The sequence below is a fragment of the Octopus bimaculoides genome, chromosome 2, assembly GCF_046866305.1.
Source record: "Octopus bimaculoides isolate indiv1 chromosome 2, ASM4686630v1, whole genome shotgun sequence".
In the NCBI taxonomy this organism is placed as follows: Eukaryota; Metazoa; Mollusca; class Cephalopoda; order Octopoda; family Octopodidae; genus Octopus; species Octopus bimaculoides.
In genome coordinates this window covers 121692277-121702276 of record NC_142929.1, presented here as the reverse complement: position 1 = coordinate 121702276, position 10000 = coordinate 121692277, and the positions used below count along the sequence as shown (strand labels likewise).

At 36.7% G+C, this 10000-nt stretch overlaps 1 protein-coding gene across 1 annotated transcript in view; it reads right to left on the bottom strand.

Moving 5' to 3' along the window:
• Window positions 1-10000, bottom strand: part of LOC106876284 (uncharacterized) — a 124715-nt gene that overhangs the window by 53931 nt on the left and 60784 nt on the right. Inside the window, exon 3 of the mRNA XM_052965552.2 lies at window positions 5797-5973. Within this exon, the coding sequence (XP_052821512.1) occupies window positions 5797-5973 (177 nt within the window). The remainder of the gene's footprint in view (window positions 1-5796; window positions 5974-10000) is intronic.

Sequence of the window (10000 nt, the reverse complement as noted above, 5' to 3'; positions counted from 1 at the left end):
ACACACACGCATCTTTGGAAGTCTATGAGAATTACTTAATAAAGTTTTGAAGTGTACAGGTGATTTTTAAAAAAGATTTTATGAAATCTATTATAAGGATGTTACTAACCTTTTTTGGTAAAATGTTTTTTCTAGCGTGTGAGCTTTTTCGTTCAATCTTTTCAAACACACGTGCTTTTTCTGAGAAAAAGTGCTCAGATAATTTACCACTATATATATATATATATATGTATATATATATATACGACGGGCTTCTTCCAGTTTCCGCCCGAGGCTATAGTAGAAGATACTTTCCCAAGTACCCGGAGCCATTTGGATAGGAAGCAAGCTTCTTATTACTCAACCACGAAAATGAAAATAGCAAGCTTTTATAGCAAATCACATTTGTTTCTGCTTTAAGTTGCTCCGTTTACATATATACATATCATTATATAGGATTATTCTATTGAATAATTATATAAATATAAATGATTCAGCGACAGCTGCATGTTAGTACTTCCTCAGGTGAAATACGATTAAGTACTGTGGGGTTTCTTTGAGTCTCCTAAGATATACCATGTCTGTTACTCTTCACCAATCAGTTCATTAAATTCCAGACAACGTATACTGTTGCCGTGACATAAAAACAAATACAAAAGCAAGATCACAATAATAGTACCAACAACAAAAACAACAAGATGAAGGTGACATTAATGATACTAATAAAAATAATAAAGAAAATAACAACAAAACCAAATCTCTTTAAAAAGATAAACCTGAAGATAATTTTTACCAAGCGAGTAGAAGTGTGTCAATGGGGTAAAAATAGAATAAATTTACAAATGGTTTTATTTTCTATCATGTTGTCTCCGATTTTATTGCTATGCTATCTTTTTTCGACTCTAGGCATCTATCTTGAATTAGCAATTATCTTTATACTTTCCGGCTGCTTAGAGTCAAGAGACCTTCATGATCCCCATTAGCCGCAACCTTAATTTCTTTCCTATATTTTATATATATATATTTACTTAGTTTTACTTTTGCACATGAATACATGTGCAATACTCTTATTCTCCCACTGCTAACCATTGGTCAGTCTTTCCCAAGTCAATCACGAGGTTTGTTTACTGTCGATGTGTATTTACTAAATCTCTTACTAAATATTTGATCTGCCTTTTATATCAAGCATTACCCCAGGGTGCTTATTACTTAATTAATCCTTATGTGTAACAATAGACTAAAAGGTTCTCTTATAGAATTTGAAAAGTAATAAAAAAGTTCCTGATAGATGCAGGCGTGGCTGTGTGGTATAAAGCCTGCTTACCAACCACATGGTTCAGGGTTCAGTCCCACTGCATGGCACTTTGGGCAAGTGTCTTCTACTCTAGCCTTGGGCCGACCAAAGCCTTTGGAGTGGATTTGGTAGATAGAAACTGAAACCCGTTGTGTGTGTGTGTGTGTGTGTGTATGTATATATATATATTTATATGTGCGTGTGTGTGTGTGTTTCTTTGTGTCTGTGTTTGTCTTCCATCACCGCTTGACAACCGGTGTTGGTGTATTTACGTCTCTGTAACATAGCGGTTCCGCAAAAGGGATCAATAGAATAAGTACGAGGCTTAAAAAACAAAAGAGGCCTGGATTCGATTAATAGCCTGCAAGACGGTTCCCCTGCATGTCAAATGATTGAAACAAGTAAAAGATAAACGATAGCAGTTGAACTCTATTCGTATCAAAATGTTTCTTAACATATAATTGTTTGCAGGTTTGTTCAAAGAATTATAATAATTTGTGTAAGCAATTTGTTGTTCCATAAACGGATGACTCATAAATACAGGTTGGCATTGTAGTTTAGATATTTATCAAAGTCTTTGCAAAAGTTTAGACAAGTCGTATATGAAAGAGAATTATAATAATTGCTATATGTCGATTATAATCACCTCAAAGGCGACGAGCTGGCAGAAACATTAGCATGCCGGGCGAAATGCTGAGCGGTATTTCGCCTGTCTTTACGTTCTGAGTTCAAATTCCGTCGAGGTCGACTTTGCCTTTCATCCTTTCGGGGTCGATAAATTAAGTGCCAGTTACGCACTGGGATCGATGTAATCGACTTAATCCCTTTGTCTGTCCTTGTTTGTCCCCTCTATGTTTAGCCCCTTGTGAGAAATAAGGAACGTTAGCACGCCGGAACAAATGCTTAGCGGTATTTTGCCCGTCGCTACATTCTGAGTTCAAATTCCGCCGAGGTTGACTTTGCCTTTCATCCTTTCGGGGGTCGATAAATTAAGTACCAGTTGCGTACTGGGTCGATCTAATCGACTGGCCCACTCCCACAAAATTTCGGGCCTTGTGCCTAGAGTAGAAAAGATTATAATCACCTGAGGGGATGGCTCGTAATAACGAGATAGCATCATTATTGTTTGCAAGTACATTAAAATGATGAAAATTCGTATATGCAATATATGTTAAAGAACTGGAATAATTTGTATATATCGATTATAGTCAAATAAACAGATGAATTAACATTGCTATTTGAATGATTGTCAAAATGGTTATATTTGTGTATGTCTATTATAATCCTGCAGCAATTGCAATTTGAAAGGCCCAATGTCAACCAAGTAATGGTAATACGATGTTCGATGGAAAGTCAAACAAAAGCATTTGTTTCCAAAATCTAGCAAATAAATAGAAATACGGTTAGATTTATTCTTTCAAAACAGAATTTTTGATATTTTCGTGCGAGACTGTAAAGTTCCTAAGTCCATTATCAGTGGTTAAAGCGTCGGGCTCACAATCATGGGGTAGTGAGTTCGATTCCCGGACTAGGCTGTGTTGTGTTCTTGAGCAAGGCAATTAATTTCATGTCGCTTCAGTTCACTCATCTGTAGAAATGAGTTGCGACATCACTGTTCCCAATCAGAATCGGCCTTTGCCTTTCCCTTGGGGAACTTTCTAGGTGCAATCCCACGGTCATTCGTGACCGAAAGGGATCTTTACCCTTACCCTATATTTGATGAAATAGAGAGAAATAATAGTAATAAATTCAGGGACGATAAAATAATATAATAATTATAATAACTACAAGGTGGCAACAATAATCAGAGGTGGTTATACAATATTCACTATAAAGTATTGTTATGGAAAATTCATATCTGTAATGTGGAAAGATATATAGCGAAGATATATAGAGAAGATATATAGCGTTTATACGGACATGGATGATTTAATAATTTTGTATCGAAAATGCAATGTAAGAGGAGTTGAGAGATCTAGATAACAGGTCAGGATTGTTGTTTACTTGTGAAATGAAAAGAATTGAAAAAGCATAGCAAGCAAAAATTTGAAAAGAATAGTGAAATTTTGATATGATAATTACCAAAAGGAAAAGTTAGGTCCTTCTTAGAAAGTGCAACTAAAATAAAATATTTTAGTAGTAGATTTAATAAATACACATTGACATTAATCAAACCACACGACTGAGTAAGGTTGGACTGGTTTAATCGCTAGCACTGGGAGAATAGGAGTATATACATGTGTTCGTGTGTATCTAGGTTTGTGAATATGCAAGGGTTTAATGTAGGCTATGTATGTTTGTTAAGAGCAAAAGCGAAAGTATATAAATAAAAATATATATTATATATGAAATATAAGAAAGAAATTAAGGCTGCAGTCAAATAGTTAATAGCTATTGGGGTTCCAAAAAGTCACTTGAAGCCAATCAACCGCGAAGAATAAAGATAACAGCTAATTCAAAATAAATGTCTAGGGTGGAAAAAAAAAGATAGCATAACATGATGGGAAATAAAATCATTCGTAAATTTATTATTTTATTTTCACCCCATTGACAAACTTCTACCCGCTTGGTAAAAGCTATCATCAGTTTTATCTTTTTGATCGCTATCACTTAAAGAGATTTGTTTTTTTGTTATTTTTATTATTATTTTTATTAGTATCATTAATGTCACCTTCATTTTGTTGTTGTTATTGTTGTTGGCACTGTTATAATGATCTTGCTTTTGTATTTGTTTTTGTATCACTGCGTCAGTACGTGTTGCCCGGAATCTAATAAACTGATTGGTGGAGAGTAACAGACATGGTATATCTTAGGAGACTCAAAGAAACACCACAGTGCTTAATCGTATTTCACCTGAGGAAGCACCATCACACAGTTCCTGAATCATATATATTTATATAATTATTCAACAGAATATTCTTTTGTAATGATAATGTAAATTCAGTGACATAAAGTTGGTCTTATTGAATCTTATCGGTGAATCTGAGTTTAATTGATATTATGCAGTAGGCGTCCTAGTCATTCTTATTGTTTGTATGCCACTCAATTTTCAGTTATTTATAATCAAAACTTTCTAGTTATTCTTAGATCTTGTAGCAAAGTTTAGACTATGCTCTACTGACAAAATATGGTAGGACAGAAACATATCTAGAGATGTCACCACAAATCTAAAGGTCAGACACTCGTTCCATTGCAATCCGTATTCACTTAATTTTAATTAGTTAAAATATTGAAGTTTCACCTCATGAAAGTCAATCATAGGTTGTTCGATCAAAGCTGATTTGGTGGCAACCAACAAAAGCAACTAAAGCAAAAAAAGAAAAAAAACCAAAAAAAAAAACCAAAAACAATCAACATAAATTCTACTTCTTTGTCATGTCTAGAAAGTTCAGCAATCATATGAAGGATAGTTATACATAAAGAGTAAGTATTTTGTGAAGGTTAATTTGTCGTTGCTGTTTAGTTCCAGGTCATATTTTATCGAGAACCACTATAGTCCAAGGCATTTTTCCAAGAATAGTATACCTTAGACTACATTATTTTATGGATCCGTTTCCCAAGTCAGTAGAGTATGGATTGAAGGATATTAGGCAAATAATTCTAGCAGGTCTCACAACCATCTATATTTGTTTTGTTAAGACTTAATGAGGACGGAAGGACAGTGCATATAGAACGTGATCTCACTAATGATGTTCAGGTAATCAACAACTGGTAATCAAGCAGTAAGTGTATATGTTGCATATAATGTATCGATGTATTGCTGTATTATTTTTAAAAGACAAACAGTCCTAAATGTTTTAGGTCAGAGAAATAGAGTGTTGTCGCCTTTATACATTTCCGAATGCTATTAGCCTCAGAAGAGAGTTAAAGAGCTGAGTTGGTGTCTTGATGATGATGGTGACGATGGTGACGGTTATATAAATTCCCAAATAGTAGAAGTCACACAAAAGATTTGAAAAGCTGGTGTTGTTGTTGATAATGATGATGATTATGATGATGATTGTGATGATGATGATGATGATGATTATGATGATGATGATGATGATGATGGTGGTGATGATGATGATGATGATGATGATGATGATGATGATGGTGATGATGATGATGATGATGATGATGATGATGATGATGATGATGATGATTATGATGGTGGTGATGATGATGATGATGATGATGATGATGGTGATGATGATGATGATGATGATGATGGTGGTGTGATGGTGGAGATGGTGTTGATGGTGATCGTTGTGCTGGCTATTTTAGCAGCGTTGGCGATAATGATGCTGTTCATGATAATGAAGATGATGATGATGGTGGTGGGGATGATGATGATGATGATGATGATGATGATGATAAGATGATGAAGATGATGATGGTGTTAATGATTACCATGATAATGATAATGATGAAGAGGATGTTGATAATGACAGCGTTGGAATTTACATAACTTATTGATGTTATTTGAATGAACCATTTCGAAATTTGAGCGTATTTTGTTTTTGAATGCATTTAGTAAAACTTACCACAATCTTCCTCATCAGAGCCATCTTTACAATGACTAACACCGTCACATTGTTTCCTCTGGTGTAAACACTTTAGCTGGTCTTTACAGGCGAAGTATCCAGCATTGCACACTAATGAAGGTTGGATGTGAGAAAGTGTTGTTGGTAAAGGTGTGACTTTGTTGGTTACCATATTAGCTTAAAATAAAGACACAGAATATATATACATATATATTGGCAAGTTCACACACTCGCACACATATTTATAAAAGCCACACATGCGTATATACAACACACATATATGTATGTAGGTAAGTATATATATAGTTAGAATTTTCAATAAAACAAAAGACGAAGACAGTCCTTAAACAACAAACAGGTGTATTAGTTTAACGCTCGGGAAGGTGAGAAAGTCTTTTTCGTTTCGAGCCAACGCTCTTCAACAGAAAGGAACACGAGAAAATGAACAAAAAATGAGAGAGAGAGAGAGAGAGAGAGAGAGAGAGAGAGAGAGAGAGAGAGAGAGAGAGAGAGAGATAGAGAGAGAGAGAGTAAAAAAAGCTTTAGTGGGTAGCGATCGATCATGGCGGCTGGTTGGACGTGGGTGGTCAGACAGGAGAGCTAGGAAGAAGGGAAGATAATAAAGTAGTGGTGATCCGAACGAAGGTGCGCATGCGTGTGTATGTGAAAACGTGTAGATGTGTGCGTGTGGATTGGGGCTGATGACCTTGACATGTGAGTATGTGCATGTGTAGGTGTGTGGATGATTGTGTGGGTGAAAGGGAGAAGGTGGGTAGGACTGAAGAGAAAAAGTAGGTGTCAGGGCAAGAGAGGGGAGGAAAGGTGGGTGGGAGAGGAAAAATAATGATGAGAGACATTTTATCTCCCATAATTATTTTTCTTATATATATATATATATATATATATATATATATATATATATATATATATATATATATATATAAATATGTATATTTGTGTGTGTATGTTCGTCCATCAACTATCGCTTGACAACCAATGCTGGTGTGTTTATGTCGCGTAACTTAGCGATTCGGCAAAAGATATCGATAAAATAAGTACTAGGCTTACAAAGAATAAGTCCTGGGGTCGATTTTTTCGACTAAAATCTATAAGGCAGTGCACCAGCGTGGCCACAGTCATGTGACTGAAACAAGTAAAGATATTAAACGAATAAAACGGTAACATTTGAAATACCTAGTGGCAACTATTTAGTACTGTACATTTGGCAGCACTGCGGTACAGTAAGCATCATGCAGAAACAACCTTGCAGTTTAGTAATCATGGATCAGTGGAACGGTCAACAGCGTGTTTTTGCCATAAAAATGCATTACAAAAACAACGATAATTTGGAAGGTGCACAGCGTGAGTTCCAACGTCATCTCAATTTAGGTCGTCATGGTTAAGTGCCCTCGAAAGACGCGATAAAAACGTGGATTGAAATCTTTGAGGAGACTGGGTTGGTTCAGAAAATGAAACCGACAGGACGACCAAGAAGTGTTCGTACTCCACAGAAAATCGAAGCTCTACACGTTTCGGTCTTACAGAGCCCAAGTTGTTCAGCTTGTAAGCAAACAGCTGCAGTAAGGTTGTCTCGAGAGAGTATTTGCTGAATTCTCCATTTTGCCTTCAAATTTCATCTGTATAAGCTGCAGATCGTGCAAGAACTGAAGGAGAATGGTCACCAATGGCAACTAGAGTTCTGTCAAAAAATTATGGGAAACATAAACGAAAACAATGAATTTCTGGACACGCAGTGGATGTCAGATGGGGCTCATTTTCATCTCACATGTTAAGTAAACAAACAGAACTATTGTTACTGGTCAGGTAGCAACCCTAAACAACTTCATGAACGCTCTTTACACAGCGGCAAGTTGACGGTATGGTGTGCAGTTTCGTCACACGGGGTCATCAGACCTTATTTGTTTGAAAATGAAGAGGGGGCCACAACTACTATCACTTTGGATCAATATGTTGAGATGCTTCAATATTTTGTTGCATCTGCATTGAACAATTTTCCGCAACATAACGATGGTGCGACTTGGTACGCTGCAAGGCAATCAATGGCAGCTGTACAAGGTTTGTTCAGTAACCGTGTTATCTCAAGATTCGGTGACATTCAGTGGCTTCCAAGATAACAGGACTTGTCCGTTTGTAAGTTTTTCCTATGGGCCTACCTTAAGAGTCGGGTCTACACGGTTCAGCTAAGGACACTGGATGAACTGAAACAAAGAATTCAAGACGAAATTCGTGGTATACCAACTGAAATGTTGCACGAAGCAATGAGGAAACTCAACGGCAGAGTGGCAGAGTGCATTTGTAGAAGAGGACGCCATCTACAGGACGTAATTTTCAGTCATTAATACTTTAGATTATTGATTAAGCTGGTCAACAAAGAATTTGTCCCAAGGAAAGAATACCTGTATCTTATATGTTTTTGCATTCAGAATCAAAAAATGATGTCAAATTGTCTGTACAACCCACAGTTCCTCTGTTTCACGATGTCCATCTTAGTTCCTGTTACGTGGGCTAAATTTCAGTAAAGCCGTTGCAGTATGAAGCTAACGGTTTAAGAAACACTCATAATTTAAATGTTTATGAATAGAATTAACCGAATAAAATCATATATCTAGCTATCTGAGTCAAAGAGTCACCGAAGCTTGGCAACATTGTGTCGATGAGTCACCGATGCTTTGTCAGTACTGTGCTTGAAGTGTAGGCGTGCGGTTGTGTACTAACTTCACATATTCCATTCACCTTCATAATGCCAAGAAACTATAAATATTGCAAACAACTTTTGCTATATCTGCGGTGACTTACCATTCAAGTCACAAAGATGACATTTCACGCCATTGATTAAAAAGTGCTATGGGCATTATTTTGACTGCAAAGTGGGTGAACTGTATAAAAGCTGGGTCCCTCATGCGTGTTGTGTAACCTGTGTCAAGCTTCTCACTGCATGGGCCAAAGGTTCACGCCATATGCCTTTTGGCATCATTATGATTTGGAGAGAGCATAGAAAATCACACTTCAGATTGCTACTTCTGCATGACGAATATCTTAATTTCCAATCTGCTATGAGACCAGTCCTTCACAGTCAACACTTACTTGTACCTGAACCTCCAAAACAAATGACACTTAGTGACGAGTCAAGTGGTGACGATGTGGAGAAAGAAACAGAAGACATGGACTTTGAGCCTAACTGTTCTTCAAGTGAACCGCATTAGTTGAGTCAGAGAGATCTGAATGATCTTGTGCGGGATTTAAACTTGTCGAAAAAGTAAGCTAAACTTTTTGGTTCCGGGATAAAGGGCTGGAATCTTCTCCAGAAAAAGACCAAATTTAGTTTTTATTGTGCTTGGCAGTGTGATGCTTTGTAATGATGTGTATTCTGTTATGGAGGAACTTAACTACAAATATAGCACGAATGAGTGACGTTTGTTTATTGAATCCTCAAAAATAAACTTGTAAGCAGTCTTACTCCACAATGGAAATAAGTTTCCTTCTGTTCCTTTGGCCCATGTAGATAACATGAAGGAAACATATGAGAGTATGAAGCTTCTGCTGCAAAAATTTAAATATGAGGAAGATAAGTGGAATATTTGTGGCGACCTTAAAGGTTGTTGCACTTTTACTTGGAATGCAGCTGGGTTACACCAAGTTTTGCTGATTTCTTTACGAGTGGGAAAGTCGGGATAAGAAAAATCATTATGAAAAGAATGTGTTGCCGGAACGATCTCTGACTCCTGAACAGAAGAATGTCATCACTCCTCCCCTTGTTGATTCTGAGAAAATTTATCTACCTCCTTTGCGTATTAAGCTAGGGTTGACGAAGAATTTCGCCAAAAGTATGGATAGAACTGGCAAGGTATTCACGTATTTGAAAACAAAATTTCCAAGAGTAAGTGACGCAAAAACCAAAGAAGGTATTTTTGTTGGGCCACAGATTAGGCAGCTGATGAGGGACCAAAAGTTTGATGAAGAGCTCAATGATATTGAAAAAGCTGCGTGGTTGTCATATAAGAAAGCTTGCAGAGAGTTTTGGAGGAATCACAGAGCAGAGAAATAGTCTGACATTGTGAAAGAGCTACTGACATCGTACAAGGCCTTGGAATGCGATATGAGCCTAAAAGTTCACTTCTTGAACTCTCACTTGGACGTTTTTCTGCAAATCTTGGGCCTGTCACTGACGAATACGGTGAGAGAT